At 39.6% G+C, this 22,480-nt stretch overlaps 2 protein-coding genes across 2 annotated transcripts; one reads left to right on the forward strand and one right to left on the reverse strand.

Annotated features, from left to right (window-relative positions):
- Positions 1-12,959: 12,959 nt before the first annotated feature.
- On the reverse strand, positions 12,960-18,018 carry ALG10 (ALG10 alpha-1,2-glucosyltransferase). Its single transcript, XM_069801879.1, has 3 exons — positions 17,542-18,018; positions 17,013-17,210; positions 12,960-14,379 (listed from the first exon to the last, which is right to left on the reverse strand). Exons 1-3 carry the CDS (start codon positions 18,016-18,018, stop codon positions 13,324-13,326), a joined length of 1,731 nt encoding a protein of 576 aa, XP_069657980.1. The 3' UTR covers positions 12,960-13,323.
- Positions 18,019-18,043: 25 nt separating this feature from the next.
- On the forward strand, positions 18,044-21,837 carry TPRKB (TP53RK binding protein). Its single transcript, XM_009930820.2, has 4 exons — positions 18,044-18,277; positions 19,004-19,126; positions 19,417-19,593; positions 20,423-21,837. The coding sequence occupies exons 1-4, from the start codon at positions 18,137-18,139 to the stop codon at positions 20,507-20,509; spliced, it is 528 nt and encodes a 175-aa protein (XP_009929122.1). The 5' UTR covers positions 18,044-18,136; the 3' UTR covers positions 20,510-21,837.
- Positions 21,838-22,480: the final 643 nt, after the last annotated feature.

Consider the following 22,480-nt stretch of genomic DNA (forward strand, 5'->3'; position numbering starts at 1 on the left):
GCATTCTCCTCAAACTCAATTCTATTTTCCTCCACTTCATGCTTTTAAAAATAGCTCTGGGAATGTGGCTTTTAAGCGTTGTAGAGATGATGACAAGATACAATACAGGGCACTTTTTTCACTGTTTTCTGGATGATTAAAATAGAAGATCCAAAGTGGTACTTACTATAACTTTAATCTCCCACACAAAGACTATTTATCTCTTCTCCCAAACTAAATTACAGGCTTTGTTACTAAAATAGTGAATCAATTTGTAGACGTACCAGAGTCATTGATAACTTTGCAATCTTCTAACCCAGTTAGGCTTATTTAGTGCGTATATGCAGCCTCTCAGTTACTAGGCAGCATTTAAATGTGAATTCGTATTTCTTGCAAGTCTTTGTTATTTTATGTTAAGAATACAATTTTTAGAGTTACCCAAGTCTTCCTTTGCGATCCCGATGCTATAGGCAAATTCCTTATTATTTTAGGGAGGGTGTGCTCTGTAGAAAAAGAATACTTTGGCAAAGTTTTGGCATACACTATAGCAAAGAGAAGTTATAGCTTTAAAAGAGAAATAAAAATGGAAATACAATTATTTTTTAATTCTAGAACATAGAGTTTCTCTTTGCACTATGATTGGTACTAGATTTAAGGGTCACATAAGAACTTGCGATAAAATAGATAAATTAGAATTAGATACAGTTTGAGCCAGATACAGCAGTATCCTGTGAATCCTTATAGGCAAGCCTTCAGCAAATTGATTCTGATGGATGCTCATAACATTAACAGTGAAACTCTAGGACTTTGTTGATCGTCAAGTGTGTCATCATCAGCTTCAGTTACAATAATTTGTCTCTGGTCAGGTGGATCAAAATCTGGGTGATTTTAGCTATGAAAAATAGCTAACTTCAACTAACTGCTACAGAGATTCTAATCAAAGCTGCACAGTTTGAGTAAGACTATACTCTTTTGTTTTAAATCCCATGGGATCGGAAAGCTCTTTCTCCCTCAGCTGCATAGTCACAATTATTTGTGAGAGACAGATATACTCAGAACAGCTTCTGATCCACTGATATGTCTAATGTATCACAGGAGGAACTGAACACAAGGAGAAAGGAGAAAGTTAAATTATCCTTTAAGATTAATTTCAAGGAGCTTGATATCTATTAAGCAATTTATTCTAACAAAAACAAAAAAAACCCCAAAGCTTTTGGAAACCAGTTAAGTCATCAGCTGTTATCTCTTCCTGGATTCTCACCACAAGAACGTGACAGACTTATTTTCTTTGCATCTTGTTTAATTAACATGCCTTCGGAGGAGCAGTGTCACTGGCGGCAGGGACCACCCCTGACACTCACTGAATTCCAATAAGCATCTTCTGTCCTCCTGCAGACAGGCTTTATTTGACAACCACTTTCTGGCTGACTAATGTGCCTTGGGTCATGTTTATGGTTAGCACAGACACTTGTACAGCAGATATGACTTATTACAACATGTGCCACTTGTAATGAAAATCTCATACTCTCCAGGAGAAGAAAAAAAAAAAAAGAAGAAACAAGCAACAGCTTTATGAAGGAACATCTTTCAAGATGTTCTGTTTAGGCAATACCTAATTCAAGCATACCAGCATTTTATTTTCATTCAGACAGAAAATGTTTACTTTTTGAGGCAAGATTGCTTTGTGTTAGAGAAATACTATCATAAAATGCAGTAAGTTCCTAATAGCAATATACTATAGAAATGCAGGGTATTTAAGAGCAACACAGACCTATTTGCAATGAACTGAAAAACTGAAATGACAGTGTCAGTGCTAAGGTCTCAGCTTTTTCCTTATTATCTGTGTTGTACAGTAATAGATGAGGTGAAGAACGAAAAATGTCATTGTTTGAATCAGGAGCTCTCAGAGCTGTGGCTTTCATCAGTAGGTCACCAACCTGCTCTCAGGTTTTAAATTGTCAGCAATTATTTTAAGTTTCCGTGAAGGAAAATTGCCCCAGATAATCATGGAAAAGGAAAACTTCATGTTTGCTAACACTGCATTGTACCATTTTGTGAGTTTCTTGTACTCACTTCGGCTGGACGTCAGATTTACATTATCTCTGTACAGCCGTTAAAATAACAATTGGACGAGAATCCTCTTTTTCACTGGTAGTTGTATACTGGCCTAAATAAAATCTTCAGTTAGACATTAAGTTTCTCACCGAGGGTCATCCCATTGCCCCCGTTACTGCCCTGTGCTGAAATTCCTCATTCCCGCCCTGTGACCGCCCACTGCCCTTCACCCTTGGCGACAGCCCCTGGGAGCACAAGCAGAGCCATCTCCACCTCTCCCCACCACCTTGTTGCAGCGATGGCCACGTCTCCATGCTGCCTGTCCAGGCAGAAACACGCACGTTTGCGCCTCGCCGCGCAGAGCTGTGAACCCAGCCTGCCTGGGATGCTCCCGACCGACTGCCCGTGCTCTGTGGGGTTGATCTGTGCAGTGTATGGAGGTTTCCAGCTGTTTTACAGCTGTTTTTCCAAGTGGGCTGTAAAGCACCTGGAAATCCTATCTAATTTTTCCAAATCCTCCAATCTATGTAAGGAAGACTTTCAACTGGGTAAAGATGACGTTCCTAGAAAAACTTAGACGTGTATTCTGTCTCCTTATGCATCCGGGCTCCTGCATGAAGATCAGTCCCTTCCAAAAACATTTGAACTTCTCATCTACAACTTGACTTGTGAGGCGAGTAGTGGTAACAGGTAGATGCAGCTACCCATATAGCAGCTACAGGGGTAGATCCTCTACCCCCATGGAGTAGCTATGTGCTTTTATCAACAGGCAACCAGCATGCTCTGAGAGCAGCAGTTCAGGAGCTATTGCAGCATTTTTAGGTGATGATTGTGAAAAATTCATGCCAGAGCTTACAATCATGATGACTTTTTAACAGGGAAAGGTTGGGTAACAAATATTAGAGAGGAGGAGTATGGGAGGGAGCAGGATATGTTTCTCCTTTCATCAGCGTTCCTCATAAGATGCAGGGAAAAAACATAGGTAACACACAAATTTGGAAAAATATCTTTATCCAGTAAGAGGAAAGACAATGAGACTAGTTGGACACATATAAAAGATTAAATACAAAAAGAAGAAAGCAACTGGAAATGAAAAAAAAAAAGTCATTCACAAGTGCCACTTGATCACTAACGCCAACTGCACTCATGCATTTAAAAGGACATCAAGCCATAATGGGCCACCAGAGAACCTGTCTCACCAGAGGAAACCAGTGTAAGCTTTTTTGATCTTTTACAGGGACACATGTATACAGAGAGCAGTGAAAAGAGAATTTTATTCTGTAGCCATGTCTAGTAAAGAAATATACTTTTGTGCATTATCTAATCCCATCTCCACTGCCTTCCAATGGGAAACTGCATGACAAAAAGAACAGAACAGAGCAAGAGCATTCCATGGTCAGCTGGGATACTTCAGTTTTCCATACCCATTTCACTTCTAACAAAACTACATTTAGTGTACCTCTGAGTGTGAGAAATTAAGAAAGCATGACAGAAATAGTCCCTCCTCTGATTTTAAAACTCAGGACTTCTGAAGCCTGAATCATAATACTTAAGTGATAGTAATTGGCAGGTCTGCATTTTGCTTTTGAAAATATCATCTGTAGGTGATTTAGTGACACAATTTATATTAGCTCCAATAAAAGTCAAATAGTTTATAAGAAAACTATGAAAATCAAGACAAGCGAAACTTCCCCTCTGCAAATTTTGTTTCTGACAGCCAGAGTAGGATTATCACACATGCTTTCTTTTCCCAGGCAAGTCTTTTTGGTGCCATCCCACCAAGCTGATGATAAGTACAGCCTACATTTAGATTTCGTGAAATCCTTGCCTGGCTGAGCACTGCGTTTTGTTTTCCAGCAGCAAGAACAAGGCAAAGGGACGGTCTCAGCTTGCCAGGTAGTCAGGATAAAGGCAGCTACAACTACAGATAGTCTGTGGCATGTGCTTATGTGAAGAAGAGAGGGTGGCACCAAAGGAAGAACAGCCAAGCAAGAAAAGGAACAGTCTGTCGTGGGAGGGATGGGTTCAGCCACCTTAGAGAGGGATGAAACTGGAGGCTGAGAGGCCAGGGTGAAGTAGGGTTGCCATTACCACGGAATTTATTCCCAGCCCAAACTCCCTGCAAACACACACAGCATTACTTTCTTCTTCTCCATAGGACCCATCAGGCATACCCCTCACTTCGTTTTCTTACTTGTTATCAAAATACAGAAGTCCTAACAAAGGTTCAAAGAAAAAGATCAGATTTATAAAGGTATTTAGGACCATAAAAATGCAGATGAGCACCTGCATGACTAGGTCCTACCTTTTCAGATTTGGTGCACAGCTGCTTTCTATCTTACACAAGCTGGCAACAGAAAACCTGTTACAAAAAGTCTTTTCAGCTTAGTGTTTCCCTGTATTGTTTCATTGTTGTAAATATCAAATGGTGGGTTTGCAAAAAAGTAGTCATTGCTGTGAATTTTATTTCATTTTTTATCATAATGCATTCTACTGTGTATACCAAATTCAAAAATCTTTAAGGTCTTTATGCCTGTTCGTTCAGGTTATAAGATTGAGAGCATGCAGCTGAAGTGTTTCAAGAGGGCACTATTGTTTCTTTACTGTGTAGTTCCTGTTGACTTAGATCCTCTAGATAGTGTCCTCGGAGAATGCAGTATTGAAATGAAAATAGATCCATCTCATGAAGTTGTACTTACTACAATTTCAATTAACTTCGTGTGTGGGTAATGGAAAAGAGAGTTAGATTGTAATTACCTTTTTCAACTCTGCCTTGGAAGTATATGTTCAAAGCACCAAAGAAACTGTCAGTAGCTATACACTTGCAGAATAACATGAAAGGTTAAATCTGATACCTAATTATCTTGCTTACTTTATGCTAGGTTTAAAGAGAAAATAAAGTATTGAATGTACTCCGTCAACATGTACCGTTTCTGCATTTTGGCTGCAGAGTACAGGTCCATTTGGTCCAAGTACTACTCACTACTCATGTAAATGTATACACTTGAACTTAATAAAGAAGACCCCCAAATCAATTTTTCATTTACAAGCCAATAAAGCCAAGTCCAGGAAAGAGGATCTTACATTGTGAAAGGAAACACAAAAAGGACTGAAGAACATTTATCATGAGATCCATCACAGCAAAAACTACCAGAAATCTTTTAAAGCCTTTTACTAAAAAAAAGGTGTTGACTACAAGCTGATTTTGACATGCTGTTTTTTTGCCAAGTAACTGCAGACTATCAAGATGTTAAAGCTGACTTTAAAGGCTTTTCTTGTTTGTTTGCTTATTCTCTGACAAAATGATGGGCAAGAAAATTCAAAAGCATTGTGTACTATTACGTGTGACTTAAATAGCAAGGAAGAATCTTTGCAGGTGTTTAACATCTTTGACTCAGATTCAGTCACAAACAACGTACATTAACTGATCTTTGCTGTAATTGTATGCTAAGGTTTATAGAAGCCTTAATTGCTAGTAGGATTGACATTTATTTTCCAGAAAGACTCTTTATTCACAAAGAAGTTTTAATTATAAAGCTAGGATTTGAAAGTGCAAGAGGAATGTGCCTACAGATTTTGGTGGCGGTGGAATTAATTTGGTTTTAGAAATCAACGGTTTCCTGCAAAATTAGCTAATCTGATAGTTTATTAAAACAAAGCCTGAAGCCCTCTAGCCCTCAAGCAGACTGACTCCATGGATTAGAGAGTACTTAGAGCCCCATCAAAGCAACTGCAGTTTGGTTTAGTCAACCTGAGGAAAAGGAAAGAGGGCCTCCTTCCAGAGCCACCCCATTCTCATAATCTGAATCTCTCTATTTCAAACCGGACAGAAAAGGAAATTCTTGTGCTCAAACTCCACAAAGCATTCCTGTCTCAAGGCAAACATAGCCAACCTCTCAATACAACAGCAAGCTACTTAAGTTAGTCCTGGCTTTACAGGCCAAGACAGTAGTCAATCAACTAAATTTACCTCCATAAGCATTTAACTTCAAGGAGTTCTAGGGGAAACATCCAAATCATAAACTGCTCAGCCAAACTGAAACCTCACATGCCCTAACTCTGCTTGCTTCTCCTTGATTATACCTGTCAACTGATGTGTATATCTCTAGCCACTTCTCACTGACAAAGATGAAAGCAGTTTTATGGGAACTGTTAATATATTTATTTTGGACTGATTTTTCCATTAGCATAACTTTAGAAGTCAAAAAGTGATGCTTCACCTACAAGGTAGTCAGCATGCTCTTCAAACCAAGGGTATCCATACAAGATGCCACAGAGCTTGTTTTGGCTAAACAGAGCAAGGTACACAGGTCTAGGTAGACGATACTTCTTCCCTATAAAAAAAAGAAGAGCTCAAAAGTGTTGTGCAGTCTTAAATTCTGGTGACCATCCTTCTTTACATGCTGAAAAAAACCCAACCTGGAGCGCAACAGTCCTCATGTCTCTGTAGGTCAGTAGGTTAAGAGGCTGCTGGATTGTCATCTGCACACACCAGTGTAAGTAGTGTGTATCCGCACACACAGAAGACGAAAACGGGGAGAATTGTCTTTGCACAGATGTAGCATAAAGCTCATAACTAGAGAAAAAAGTTTCCTAAGAGTAAAAGTAATTAATCTCTGAAACAGCTTGTCAAAGGATATGGCAAATTCATCACTACTTGATGACTCTACATAGAGTGTATTTTCAGAAGATGTGCTCCATTTCAGCTACAAAATATTAAACTCTACAGGATTCACTTACATAATGTGGAAACTAATTCCCTCCTCAGTGGAAGTTCCCAGATAAAGTTTTGTGGCCTCCTGCCAGGCAAACAGCTGGATCAGGCCATTGTAATGGTACCCCCTCCTCCACCTTCTCCAAAATTTAAGCAGTGTATATTTTATAAGCAGTAAAGAAGGGTGGAGGGAAATTACTAGTATTTATCTTGAAGGCAGACTTAGAGCTCCTCTCAGACAACAGATGGCTCCAAAATCCCAAATATATTTTCTTCTTAATTCTTAAGAAAAGTGCAAGCACTTAATTTCTTTGGGGTTTTAAGCTAACTATCATTCTTCCCTGTTTCAGAAAAGAAAGCAGAAAATTCCATCTTAGTAATAATTAATTGAACAAAACTCACTGTTATTGAAGCAAATGTGCACTGGTACATTTTTAGCAAGGATACATACAACTCTACTATAGCCCGCAAATACATTCCTTTTCCTTTGACATGCTCCTGGTTCTTTTCCTGGGGGACCGGACCGGGACAAGAAGGTTATTCCACAAGGTTTCTTGAGCAAGTTAACACATTGTATTGGGCTGAAACTTTTTAAATATAGCTAGCAGGGTGGCTGCCAGGAAAATCAACTCAAACATGGGTCATTCTGGCCTAAATCTCGGCTGTGAGGCTTCCCCAGCTCACATGAGTGCCCTGCCCAAACAGGCTGTGCTCTAGAAAGTAGATCACACTAGGAGGTAGTGTTGACAACATGTCTGGCAGATGAATTCCCACCTTCATAACTATCTCAATGGACTACTAACATAAAATAATCCTCTCGGTAATGAAAAGTATATAGTGCTATAGCAGCACAGGAGCACACAGAGCAGCGAGTAACGAATCCTATATGCAACAAACATTAGGTATAAAGCACCCATGCTGCTTTTTGCCAGGACTATAGTTATGATGTACTTACTCCCACCCACTAACAATGTTGTGGCATTTGCTCAGCACTGACCCAGAGGGTGAAGCGCTGCCTCTGAAATCGGTGATATTCCTGACTGCGTCTCCTTTGTTCTTTTGAAGCTTGTCATTTAAATTTCAATTCAGCCAGGCAATGCTTTGTCTGCAATTTGATGGGAACGCAGGAAAATGCAGCATGCTTTATGTGTGTTAAACTTGCAGGTCTGGAGTGGTGCCCTACAATTAGAGACGCTTGTCAGCGATAATCACCATATGCATTCCTTTTGCACTGTATATTCACAAGATTACTTCTATGTCAATACTTTTAGGAGGGTTGATACTAAAATGTGGAACTCTAACCTTGTTAGAGAAGATCTGAAGGTAGCTATGGACACGAACTTTTGCAATTACATCTTTGAAAAGGCGTACACTGCTACTATTAATTTGAGTTCATACCAATTTGAATCAAGGGCATGGGATATTAATTTACATCTACTTAAAACCAGGATATAAACCATATGGGAAGACATTGTTTTAAAATTGTTTCTTTTTTAAGACGCAACAATTTTTGCTTTATGAAAACACTAGACTATCTGGGCAACTAACAATCTGAAATTGAAAGCAACCCCTTCCCTATTACTGACACGAAGTTGCAATTCAAGTAAACTCACAACATTTCTTGAACACTGTAAGAACAGTTTTTATTTACAGATCCACAGCCAAGTACCAAAACATCTTTCTACAAACCAATTAGCTCCCAAGTTTCAGCAAGAACATTCTGACAGTGATCAGGCCGGCTCTAGCAACAAGCAGCTTCTCCCCCCAGCGGAGCAGACATTTCTGCTCACACATGGCAAACCACTCTCCCGTACCACCACACACTTCAGCAAGCCACGGCGCACTGCTAAATACAGCAGTGCCCCCAAACCCCCAAAAGCACCCCATTCGTTTCTGCTCCTGGTAACGCTGCACACTCCTAGCTATGGCAGCACTGCAACGGCAATTATCCGTACAAATCTTTTTCCTCTTGCTTCCTGCTCCTCATATCCCAAATATCCCTGAAGCTGAAGGAACAGCATGAGGCCCTGAGCATATTCCGAGATTAAGCACAAAAACTCACCAATTAAGGGCATATTAGCTACACATTGCTAGCTAGGTTGGCATTTCTGTCTCATGGGGAGATTATTTTTGTTTGCAAAATGATGTTTGTTAGTAAACCCAATTATCTGCATTCATCTAAAGCCTACTTTTAAGAAGTATGTTTTTCTTAACATGAAGGCATGAAGATGCCTCAGCTGACATACAAATGCCACTGAATTGAAAATAAAAAGCATATCCTATCTAACAAGAGATAAGCAAGGAAAGCAAAGCTTTTCATGGAAAAAAAAGCAGGACGGTGAATATAGACGAGGAACTAGAGATAATTGGAAGCAGTCATTTTCACGGACTCTGGCTTTACACTTTTTCACTACACAAAAACTAGGTGATGCATTTGAAATGCAGTATGTCAACTACTATAGGGCTAACAGACATTTGAGCATTTGCATCATCCAATTAAAAATAGTGAGTATTTCAGCAAATCACCATGTCTCAGTCTCAAAAGTATAATTACTTTGCTTTCTTCAATTTGTCCTCCATTTTTTTCTCTTTAGACAGCAATGAATAGAATGAATATGTGAAAAAAATAAGAATTCTGTGAAATTTAATAATAAAACAGCAGAAGGAAATTTGCTAACTTTCTAAGCAAAAAAACAATGACATCACTTCAACAGTAAGCTTTCAAGTTTCATTTTGTTCTCAGACCAGACATGAAAATTCCACAAATACCAAAAATAGCAAAATAAGACATTTTAAAGACGAGCAAAACTTGCTCTTCCTCTAGAACTTAACATACAATATATATTTAAAATTACATACAAGGATATTCTAGCTAAATCTGTTACTAAAACAAGCAATCAGCCATGACAGAACTTGAATTTTTCTAATTCTCAGAAATAGTCTTGCTAAAAACCCTGATGCTATGACTTCAAGCAGCATTGCATTAAGCAGTTGGTCACCTCAACAAGATGGCACAAGACTGCCACCTTGTGAAGAGAAAAAAAAAAAAAAAAAAAGCAGACCTGCATTAACAGGACAAAACCCAACTCTCTGTCCCCAGAGACTATAGAATACTTTTTCCTACAGTTTTTTTAACAGAAGCAATGCATCTGATTTATCTACTCACAAGAAAAGCAACAGATTAAAAAATATTTCAGCATGCACATATTGCTCATAGTGTAAAATTCTTGCTAATCTTGAACATGAGCATGTGTTGTCAAAGAACTTAAAAGGAATGAAATACAGAATACTCATGAATAACAGAAAATACAGTTCACAGCATAGAGGATTATCAAACAAACTTCCTATCTTCCCAAACGACCACCTGTTTTTAACTAAAAGAAAAAAACCAATGTGTTCAATTATTTGTCTTTTCTTTTTTCCACCTCAAAACAATTCAGCCATGCTGTGGCTGTTCAGCTCTCTATTTTTATTATTCTGACAGTTACTGAAAAATCATCATCTCTTTCTGAGAAAAACTGAAGCTGAGCCTTTATTTTTAAACAGTGATTATAAAAAATGTTAACTGTGCTACTTTTGTTTTCATCTTGGACATTTCAACAAATTAGTGTGATTTTTTTCTAAATGGATAGCTAATTAATAAGATTTACAATAAATTAGCATTTTAATGCTGTTCTAAGTAATTTCCTTGCCAAATGACACCTGCTGAGGAATTAACCTAAAGTAAGCAATTATGGTTCTACTGAAACTAGAAGACCTTGGCAACATAAACCAAGATAAACACAGTCCTTTCTGCATGTCTTTAAGATGAATAGCTAATAAATTATGAACAACTACAATGGAAATATTCCAGGAGTAAAATACTAAAATTGATTTTCCAAAAGATACTTGCTCCAAGATTATAAAGTATGTTTAACTAAGTTCTACTGCTACTGACATCTGTCAAATTTCTAAGAGATGTTGATGGAATTTGGGGACCTTTCTTTATGAATAATTAGTCATTAATGATATAATTACAACCATCTTGATTTCTGAGACTGAATCAGGCTAACATTGAATATTACCTGCAAACTCCCTGTGATTCATTAGCAAAAGTGAAAACGTAGCTTTACTCTAAAAATAAATTCTTTCATGTTTTAGTAATTCATGGACTTCCCTCTTTAAACTTACATCAACTCAGACTGCATTTAAATTAGCAAAATACATTGAGAATAATTGTACTCAAATTAAAATACATAAGTACACTGATAAATCCCCATGAAATATTATGCCATCTTATAATATTGGTTAAAAACCCCGAACAGTTCACACACATCTCTCTACATGTAATTTTTCTACTTGTGATGAGGAGCTCATTAGAAGGTATGGTGCTCTAAATTTTGGGGGACTTTTTGCGTTCACTTTTCTTTACAGAAGAAATGCATTAAAATTACATATATTTAAACTCGGTTCTTTTCACCTGAAATCTGGCTGCTGTCTCTGTTAGGTAGGAAGCAAAACCACTGTTTCTTAACAGCATTGATAATCGAAGGCATTCAGACACCAGTATCAACAGAGATGCTGGACAAAACAAAACACCTGTGGACTATGGAAGCACAGAAATTTTTGCATCTTGTCAAGTGAATGAACACCTACTGCCCTACATAAAGCCAGAAAAAAACCCCAACCTAGAAGACAACTCAGAATTCCAGCCAGAGCCCCACCCCTTTCCATGTTACCATTTCCACTCACTCAGTACTAAAATCTGAGGACACAAATGAAGTTCTACTAAAACACACATATGCTCTTTACCTTGTTCATGTTTTTACTGGTATGGTATACAAAAACAGAATTGGAAGTGGAAGGCATGCAAGACTTCCTCCCTCAAATCTGTCATACTAAAATCACAACACAAGACAACATCCTGGACTCTGCAAGAACCATGTCGGATTCTTGAAAGGCAACCCATTTGGGGTTTCTCTTGCCCCTCCAACGTATATATAAACAAACAGGGAGTGATATAACAAACATACTCATTGAAGAATGGCTTTAAGGTTTCCTTAGAAGAAACAGGGTTGCAAAAACATTGGACAGGAGAATCTGAGTTAACCACACTCTTCATAGTGTTAGTACAGGGAAGGGATCAGAGCCAGAACATTGATCTGCATACTGTAACAGAAAAAAAAAACAGTAGCGGTACCTATGTGAGTAATAACTCCACAGTACTGACCTTTTGAGAAACAATTCCATTTCAGAGTGACTGGAGTGGCAATAATATGGTATGTTTGCATAGATTTGGCTGCAGTATTTTCATTACAGAATAAGAAAGAACTTAAAGCTGCTACACAGTATGTGAAGTTTTGGATCCCCCTGCTGCCACATAATTTAGTTATATTTATAAAACTGCTTACTAGTTAACTTTAAGTGATCAAATATTTTTGAGTCTACTTAAAGTCATTTACTGACAGGAACCATTACAGCCTTCTATTATTCTGATGATAATGTGCTAGATGCTTTTTAAAAAAATATATATATACACACACACACACATTGTATTTTACCTTTGTAAAACAAAATACATACTCCCTAGTTCCATTAGATTTGTATATATATGAAAAACATTTAAAAGAACAATTCAGTAATGCCATTAGTATTTCTTAAGGTTACACATCAAAGATCTTAGAAATAACTCGGTTCAACTTGGGAGTGCACTCATATCCTACTTCAATACAAACCTGTGAACACAGAACCTCAGGACATAAAAGTCTGGTTATTTAAAAGGGTATTCATTAGACTGCATTCCACTGTGTAACACATTTCAGTCTGACGTACATTAATTGCTCCCCTTCTAATAGGTCACATTATCAACAGCAATTTGTCTTTTGTTGTACAAAAACATTTATTCCCCCAAAGAAGGTACATGCACACAGCCTCCACTATATTTTCTAAATATCAGTTTGAAATAAGATTTTCAAAATGCTATAATGATTTAAGAGCCTACATTCTGTTTGCAAAACTAAAGTAAGCATTTATTGACAAAAAACCACAAAAGTCAGTGGGATGTAGGAGGTTTTGAAAACATTATACTTTAGCAGTGGTTCATACCTCGACCGCTAGCAAACCTAGATGGCAGTGGCCTGATCCAAGGAGTAAATATACACCCAGAGGTAACAAAAAGGTTAAACACTTAAATACTTTACATAGAAACCTCTGAAACACAAACCGTCATACCTTCAAGGGCATATTATATAATGTTTTATTATAATGAAAAAATGACTGTAAACATCTCCCTTATTTCACATTAATTACAGAAAGGCGTTCTCAAATTTCCCTTCATATTGAATTTGTTAATTCCAGGAGTTCATAAATTCAATATACGGAGTATCTTCACATTACAACAAATCAGATCTCACATTCAGTTCCAAGAAATAAGCAAAAGCTTACTTCCCCAATTCCAGCTGGGGAGAAAAGTCCTCACATAATGCAAAACATATTGCTTCATTCCACAGTCCACAGTCCTGAAACAGAACTGGGTTTTCCTAAGGGTATGAAAGTATCAGGAACAAAAAAAAAAAAAAAAAAAAAAAGAGAGAAAGTCACCACATAAACCTCTGGATTTCGTCACTATTTGGCCATTGGAATGTTCTGTTTAGAAAAAAATAAAAAGTTACTGCATTCACAACAATATAAAAAGCCAGCTCCAGAAGCTGTCTATATAGAGATGGAAATGGAATATTGAGCCTATAAATTAAGAATGGCAAAATAAAGTAACGGAATTCTAGCAATTTTTGAGGAACCGTGACTGCTAATAAACATACAAAATACATTAAGATCCAGAATATCGATTTTGATTTTAGTGTATCAGCAACACTCCAACCAGCAAATATATAGATTGGAACTAAGACATATTTTACAAGCTCGTGTCTTTGGAAGACTTTTCTCCAGACATAGAATGTGTAATGTCTGTTATCCGCTAGTAAATACTTATGAACATAGGTATATTTCCAGATCAGGAATAAAGAGACGACGGCGATTAAGCTGTACTGCACAGGGTGCTTTCGTAATGACAGAAGGAACTTCCTGATTTTAGCAGGGGTCAATAAATGAGGGAATGAGAAAAAGACAGTAAAGGACAGAAAATAGAACAGCTGAGGAAAGTGCAAACAGGCTTCGTGGCTACTTCTGTCACCAACAACTATTCCACCATTGATGAAGACAAAAACAAAGAACACAGTCACTAATATAATGTATGGCCAAGTTAAAGCAGTAAGTGTAACTAAGTTTTTAGGCGATATGAAATATTTAATAAGAAACTGCAATATTCTAATCAAATCTGAAAATGATCCTTTCTTGGAAGAAATCTTTTCATCTTTCTTTTTCTGTAACTCTGTCTTCCAGGCTTCATTTAGCTTCCCTGCAACAACATTTCCAGCACAAAAAACTGTCCACACAATATTCGTCTGACGAAACATGAAGCCACAAAATCCAAGAAGAGCTGAAGTTTTATGGTTACCATCAAGGCACATTAAATAGGCAAAAAGAGTAAAAAATACTGATCCTGGGTCCGTATAATAAAGGAATGTAAAAAAATAAAGGGTGGGAAACACTGCAAGAGTTAATGTAGACAAGATTCTCTGGAAAGCAGACACAGCCTAGAGAAGAAGCAGAAAAATGGGGTTAGCAATATCCAATAAAAATAAAATAATAAAAAAAAACAAATAAAGAGTATCATTTTTGAGAATTCCATTAACACAATATAACACCTCTTACGCTCTTTGGTTCCATTACTGCACAAGCACACATGCTGTATTTTTGTTAACCTCCTGCTCAGAGTGTCAGACTATACAATGTTGAAAGACAAATGAAAGCACGAACATTATTGCAGATAAGTTAAAAATACAGCAACGAAAATACACCAACTTCTTTCATATGTCAGGTGTTCACACATTTGTGGCATTAAAATAATTGTGGGAGTATAAGTGCTCCCCTCCCGTATCTAGGATAAAAGAGCTGCACTAATGGACAAAAGAAAAAAAAAATCGAATGTTTTATGCCCCTGCAATCTCATCATCAAATTCTGTTTATTTGTGAGACAGCAGAACACATCATTCTAAGCTTTTACTATTGCCTCTTTCAAAGCCAATCCACAGAGCTGCCAGTTCCAAGTTTCTGATCCTTGGTGCAGCTTTTATTGTTTATCTTCATTATAATTCATGAGTTAGAAAAGAAACACTAAAGACGGTAGGAGACCATGCAGTTAAAAACTCCTCCCAATTATCCCACTCACTACATGATGCAATGCAATTCACGACATGAAAAAATGTTGCATGAATGATGTTTCTGAATGATGTAGCATGGGGTGAAACAGCCAGTCACCACCTTACAGAAAAGGGGAATAGAGAAAATGCTGAGTCGAAAGAAATGCCCACAATACAACTATATTTTCTAATGCTTAGAATACTGTCATGAAACCTTTTGTTTTCTTATATTTATATTTCCACCAGCAAGAATAAAACTAAAAGTGTTCTAAAAGTGGAAACAACTTATTGAATTTGACCCAGTTCTGTACAGTCTTATCATGTGGTTAAACATAAGAGTCTCCTGTAAGAAAACACATCAGAAGAAATTTTCTTTATAGTAAAGGAATCCTTCAGTTACCTGGGAACAGGAAAAAATGTCCTTATGGTTAAAAGGGAAACTAAAGAACTTCACTAAGGTGAACCGCTTCAAAAATAGAATATTCGTGTATCCAAGTCGAACTGTTAAGGTCTGGATGGGTGGACAGCTAGACAGGTAAAAACTGACTGGATGGTTAACTGGTCACACTCCATCCAAAGGTGAGTGTAACAACCAGAATACCACAGGGATCTATACTGGGACTGGTCCTGTTTAACATCATTATCGATGACTTGAAGGCAGCGAGAGTACACTCTCATCAAGTCTGTAGATGACGCTAAACGGGGGGGACCAGGCAATATGCTACAGAGCAAAGTTGCCATCCAGAGTGACCTAGACAGGATGGAGGAATGGCGCAACAGAAATATTATGAAATTCAGTAAGGACAAATGCAAATGCCTGCACCTGGAAAGGAAGAAATCCCCACAATGATACAGGCTCGGAACAGAGTAGCTGAGGAGCTGGTGCTCTGTGGAAAGGGACCTGGGGGTCTTGGCAGACAGTGAGGTGAACATGAGCCAGCAGCACGCCCTGGCACTACGGAACAGCAACAGTCTCCTGGGCTGCGTTAGCAAGAACATAGCAGCAGATCAAGAGAAATGATGATCCCTTTTTACTCTACTTGTTAGGCTGTGCCTAGAATACCACATCCAGTTTTGTGCCCTGTGATACAAAAAAAGGCAATAATAAGCAGGACCAATGGCAAAGGGCCACCAAGACAGTTGAGGGCTGAAGCACCTGCCCCCAGAGTAGAGGCTGAGGGAGCTGGCCTTGTTCAGCCTGGAAAATTGATGGCTTGGGAGGACCAAACAGCAGCCTACCAATACACGTGGGGATGTCAACAGGTAAAGGGAGCTAGGCTCCTCACAGTGGTACGCAGTGGGAGAAAAAGAGACAACAGTCATAAGTGGTACACGGTGGGAGGACAAGAAACAACAGTCATAAACTGAAATGAGAGGTTCAGACTGGACGTAAGAAAAACCTTCTTCACTGTAAGGCCAGTCAGGCATGGAGCAGGTTGCCCAGAGAGGTTGTGCAGTCACTCTCCATCCTTGGAGAGCCTTCTAGGCCCCAACCCTGAGCAATGTGGTCTGATCTCAGGGCTGGCTTGCCTTGAGCTGGAGGGTGGACCTCCTAAGGTCCCTTCCAACCTGAATCATTCTCCAATTCCTTCCAACTTGAATTATTTTCTGGTTCTAAATATTGACATCAAACCTGGTATCTTTCTAAAGATTTTTACTTTAAATGCGGCTCACAGGGCTTCACTCAGGATTCACTGGTTGAAGTTCTGTGGAGAGTCTTAAGCAATTCTAGCTAGATGAGCATTCAGACCTTTGGATAGTAAGTCTATACATGTACTAACTTTATTTCAATGGGACTGCTTACAGTTATGCACAAGAGTAAATTTTTAGAGGATTGCGCCCTGAGAGAGAAAAAAGATTATTTTTTTTTTTTTTTAGAGAAAAGGAATGTGCCTCCTTGGCCAAACTGGTAGTGGCACTTGCAGTTATATAAAACTGAGGACAGCTCACCTATGTAGTGAAGCCAACATACAGAGCCATCCAACTTGCTCGTATGAGTGCATAAAATTATCCTACTTTGACCATACCTTATTCTTCAGATGGATCTTGAGCAGAAGTAAATACAGTAAATAGAAGTTCCCAGCGCTGAAAAGGAGGTTAATAAACCTGAGCATTCCCACAGAGCACACCACGCTTCCCGTCCACCCGAAGAGCCATGCCGCGGGCTTCACTACTCCCACCGAGACCAGGTACAAGCCCGGCAGCGTGGTGATCATGGGGTCCCACTGGAAAGTGGAGAGGGACAGAGGGTTACGGACCAGGCACAGGCAACATGTCACCACCGGCCGTTCCCACCCACGCCCCGCCTCGTTGGCCTGGAGGTTCAGGGAGTTTCAGGCGTTATTACAGAAGTTTCTGAGCGCTCGCGCTCTGTACCCTGGCCGGTGCGCTACCGCACCCCCGTGTAACGCGAGCAGGCAGCGGCGTCTTGGACAGCACCGACCACAAATTTCAAGGCGCCCACGGTGTGTTCATAGAAATCATCTACGATCATCACCACAGAAATCACCTATCATCTGACTGGACATCGCGAGCCGGACGGCTCCCGCGCAGCACCTGGAGGAAGCGGCCGTGGCAGTAGGCCTGCGCCTGGGGGACGTGGAAGGCCTCGTCCATGTAGGGCCCGCGCTGGCGGCGGTTGATGGCCGCGAAGAGCAGGCACGACAGCAGGAAGGCGCCGCTCATGGCGGCGGAGAAGCCGTAGGCCTCGGACCGCTCCATGCCGATGCCGCCGCCGCCGCCGCCGCCGCCGCCGCGCTGGCCGGGAAAGGGCCGCCCTTCCGGGAAGGGCTGGGCGCGGGGAGGAGGGGCCTGGCGGCGCGGGCGCCTCCCGGGCGGCGGGGAGGGCGCGGGGGTACGGCGGCGGCCGGGCCGGGCCGAGCCGGGCCGGGAGGGCGGGAGGAGCCGGGCGCGGGCGGCGGCGGCTGCCGTCGGCGGGAAGGGGCGAGGAGAGCGGCGGGCCGGGCGGGCGGGAGGTGCGGCCTGCCTCCGGCCGTGGGCTTTCCCCTCGAGGGAGGGCCGAAAGCCGTCCATGAGTGGCTGCGTGTGACTAAAATTGCGCGAGAGACGAGGCAAGAGCGGGCGCGTCTCTGTGCGGTCGTTACTCTGTCGGGCCGGTGCTCCCGGGGCCGGTCTGCGCCATCGGTGGGAGATGGATTTAACGCATCAGCTGGAGCTGTTCCCCGGCTGCAGCGTGACTCTCCTCCTCTTCAGCCACGTGAAAAATGCCGCCGCTCTGAGGAAAAAAGCCGTGGAAGGATCCATTGAAGGAGCGTTAATAAACCCTGCAATGGTGAGTGAACGCTTCTGTCGGCCTGCTGGTACTGCGCTGACAGCTTTGAAGGCAGTGCGGGAATCCTTCTCTGTGGGGACTCTGTGAAGAGCGACCTGTGCTTGTAATCGCTGTCACACGAGTTACACGTACCTCACACTCTCCCTCCTTTGATTTCATTACCGTGTCGTACAGCGTAAGGGCTCATCTGTGTAAAAGAAGGAGCCAGGATTGGCCAAGACAAGTGTCGCCTTGATTCACTTCACATCCTACGTGGTGGAGCTATTTAAATCGACTTCCATCTGTAAAATGCAGCACTAACTGCTTAATGCTGTCAAAAATCTACTATTTGGAGCCTTTGTTCTCATTTAAACCCACAACTAGTTTCCGAATCTAGTCTTTTTTGTTAGCGTTGGCAAAGCAGTAGTTACAGAAGGGGGGAAAAAAAGGAATCTAATCTGACAATTTACTGACAGAAAATTTATTAATGTGATTCTTTTTTCAAAAGATTTCAGTAATCTGACTGAGAGAGTGTAATCTTTATTTTTACGTCAGGTATTACCCCACACAGGAAGTAATCACATTGACTTCGGAAGAGCAAGAACTGCTAAAATAACTAGCAGAATACTGTTTTGCTCGCTTCTACAATTGCAGACTTCGGCTATCAAAAATAAGTGGTCACGATTTTTTCAGAGTTCAAAACAGTATGTTAAATTTCTGTTTAACTTCTCCTGTTGTGTTTTACAGATTGTAGATCCTTTTCAAATTCTTGTGGCAGCCAACAAAGCAGTTCATCTACACAAGATAGGTAAAATGAAGACCAGAACTCTCTATGCAGAAATTATTTTCAGCCTTTCACCAAACAACAATGTAAGATTTACTGAACAAATGTCTTTTTTGCCAGAGAAGCTTGCCAGGATCCATGCAGCCAAACTAAATACATGTATTCTCTTAACTGTTTATCTGGCTACTAATAGAAGTTACTGTTATTTTTAATAACACTAATATGCTGTTATCTTCTGTAGCTTGTCAGAATTCCATTAATGTAAAACGTGTGTCAATTTATACTCTTGGTTTATTTGACCCAGTAACTGAAAAGGTTGCTTACATGTAGTGAGAAAGTGACTCATAATATTTTGATACTTCTCATTTTTTCTCAGATTTCAGATGCATTTAAAAAGTTTGGCATTTCAGACAGTGACACAGCAGTACTTGTTGTTCTGGTTGTGGACAGAGAAAAAACCGTAAATCTGGAAGATATAGCATCTCAGGTAGAAGGCCAACAGGTTTCTCTAGATGAACTCCCCCAACTAACAGACACTGCCAAAGTTAAGAAGGTATGTAGCCAAAAGAGATTACTAGCATAGAGAAAAGGGATAGTTTATTTAGTTATCTGATTAAATATCAATGGACATAATTAACTTAAGGTCTGTATTTCTTTAGCACAACTGGAGCCTTGTTTTAAGTGAACCGTGATGATTTCTTTCTTAGAATTTTTTTACTTGAAAAAAGTTCTAGTTGTCACACCCTGACATCACAAATTTTAAGTCTTCAAAATTCTTAACGTTGTCAGGAAGTTGGAACATAAAAATAAATTCCAGATTGCTGCCTACTATTCAGGCACTTTTGCTTCCTGTTTTGTCAGGCAAATATCCATTTAATTAAAAATAAATTTTCAGTTCTGAACAGTTTCATAATCTTAAGCACATAAATAGTCCCAGCATGGGTGGTAAAATAAAAATGTGTTGATTAGCTGCTAGGAGCTGTGTTAGGGCATGTGTGCTCTTAACAGATTACCATATGCTAGATAGGTATCTTGAAGCATATGTTTTTCACTGGATAAAATTCAAACAACTTGAATCATCTTGATCATGTCCATCAAAGTAATGATGGGAGACATAAATAAAATTGGACAAATCATAGCGTATAACATAGAGCTAAAAGGGCTGCTCTCATTCAGTTTCTTAGCTTTCTTTATGTCTTGCAGTTTCAGAATTTGCTTGGTTCCTCAGTCCCAATTTTGTCCTGCAGTCACAACGAGATAGGAATTTCCAATGTAAAAAGTATGGGAGAGGGGGAAATACTTTCTTCGTTCTTTCAGATATGTGATCATTTTTTCTCTTCCTTACACAGCTTTTTTGTTTTTCTTGTTCTTTTTTTCTGCAGATGTACAAAGTTACTCCACAGGAAGAAAAAATCGGCACCTTATTGGATAGTATTGTTTGCAGAATGTCAACAAAAGATGTTTTATGAAAATGTGGAAATAAATTTTTTTTTAAGGAAAAAGAGGGCAATTCATTCTGCATTTTGGAGAAAGTGCTGTAGTACTGAGTAGTATGATAACACCTGAGCTTTAACCATAAATGAGTAAGCTTGGACAGGGGGGTAATCTGAGCTGTGTTCTAAGCACAGAGAGCAATTCTGCTGTGCAAAGCAGAATTTGCCATTGGCATTTCTGTCCATTTCTTAGCAAGAAAAAATCACTTTTGCTGGTACCTTAAGTTGATCGTAAACAGAAGGCTTGGAAATCTGTACTTACTTTTCTGTTTCATCAAATGTTTTACTAGTCCCAGATAGGATTCAAACATTGTAAACCATTTTTATTAACCGTCCCCTGATTTGTTTTGTTTTGGCACCCCTGATGGATGATATCCTTTTAACGATACTGCTGCTGGAAAAGGTGTCTCTATGGCACAAAGTATTGCTGGTGGACTAGAAAAAGGAAAATTTCCATAAACTATCAGCAGCGTCTCCCTCTTTCTGCTAATGGGATAGAGTCGCTGCCTACCCTTTGGGAGCACGAAGGGGCAAGAGGGGCACCATGGCAGCCAGTGGTGGCAGCGGCATGGAGCATGGGCATCAGAGATGGAGATGGAGAACAATGAATAAGGTCAGTATGGCTATGGTAGTGGTAGCAACTGACAATCCGATGTCATCAGATGCAGCGTACTGCTGAGGTACTGGTGTGTTGCTGTGGTACTTCTGTGTTGGCATTAAAGGATAATGAGAGGTGCTATTACTTTATAATGCTGAATTATGCATGGTGATGCTGACTTTCTAGGGCCTAGTTCCAGGTGCAGAATTCACAGAGAAATTTGCACCATAGATTTATTCACTTGTCAGTACAACTTACATAGCATACTGAAAGGATCATTGAACTTGTTTTGTTGAACCAGTGTTAGGAAAGGACATCAAAGGGAACTAAAAAGAGTATTGATTTCCAGTAGTCACCAAGTCCAACAGCCCTGCATGAGTATCATTTAATCTTATGCAGGCATCCTGTTTAAGAAAAATTACTGTCCTAATTAGGTAGAAATCCATACTGTTTGTTATTGTTATGCTGTATTGTTTTTCTGGGACGTGTATAAAACCGTATAGCTGTCTGCATTTTGGTTTTTCCCTAATATTCTCTGAGGTATTACAATTCGTGTACTTATAAGATACTTGGAAGAGTATGCCCCAGATTCTTACAGATAGTGTTTGGGAAAACAAAATGTATTTTGGGGAAGAGGCAAGTCTGAGTTAGAGTTGAAGTGTTACCTACTACATTAAACAGACTAGTAAACTGATAGATAGACCTAGCATTGTCTGTGTTTCTGTATTTAATACAGAAATCCCTAGCTGTTTTGCATTTTGATTTTGGTTAATTCTTCCCTCAATTAAAACACAGTAGGACAAATACCATCCTTTTCTTACCAACCAAATCAATGGCAAAATACTTACCAAGTACCAAGGGAATTACAATGTTTATCAAAAGAAATTATTCAGGACAAATGGTTGTGCTGATATCTTGATTTAAAGATGGTTTTACAGAATCTGTCATCCTCTATAAAGGGAAATGGGAGGCACTAGTGAAAAATGGAGCTTAGAAGGGCTCGAGTCTTCTGAAATAAAATGTGTGTAACATCAGCTTGTGAGAATGACCATGGAAAAAACTTGTTTTCCTTTTCTGACAGTCCAGTTGGTACATGGAGTATATCATCAGATTTGCGGGCTCAACTGCTGACGTTGGTTTTGGTAGCTTAAAATAACAGCAGGCAGATATGCTTAAACCACAGCCTTTTTAGAACGTCTGTAAAACATCAGTCTCGTCTGTTTAATATAGGAGGAATATTAATAAAAAGATCACTGCATAACAATTGATATACAAGTTCCAAACTTGGGTTCCCACTTTTGAATTCTTGTCAGTCTGTTTCATTGGTGTAGAAACAGTAAATAGTTTGT

Source organism: Haliaeetus albicilla, chromosome 14 (assembly GCF_947461875.1).
Source record: "Haliaeetus albicilla chromosome 14, bHalAlb1.1, whole genome shotgun sequence".
In the NCBI taxonomy this organism is placed as follows: Eukaryota; Metazoa; Chordata; class Aves; order Accipitriformes; family Accipitridae; genus Haliaeetus; species Haliaeetus albicilla.

Coding starts and splice junctions, on each gene's coding strand:
- ALG10 (XM_069801879.1), bottom strand. CDS start 18,018: ATGGACGGCTTTCGGCCCTCCCTCGAGGGGAAAGCCCACGGCCGGAGG. Junction 17,211..17,541: donor GCCACGGCCGCTTCCTCCAG/GTGCTGCGCGGG, acceptor TCCACTTTCCAG/TGGGACCCCATGATCACCAC. Junction 14,380..17,012: donor AGATCCATCTGAAGAATAAG/GTATGGTCAAAG, acceptor CTTCTTCTCTAG/GCTGTGTCTGCTTTCCAGAG.
- TPRKB (XM_009930820.2), top strand. CDS start 18,137: ATGGATTTAACGCATCAGCTGGAGCTGTTCCCCGGCTGCAGCGTGACT. Junction 19,127..19,416: donor GCCTTTCACCAAACAACAAT/GTAAGATTTACT, acceptor ATTTTTTCTCAG/ATTTCAGATGCATTTAAAAA. Junction 19,594..20,422: donor ACACTGCCAAAGTTAAGAAG/GTATGTAGCCAA, acceptor TTTTTTCTGCAG/ATGTACAAAGTTACTCCACA.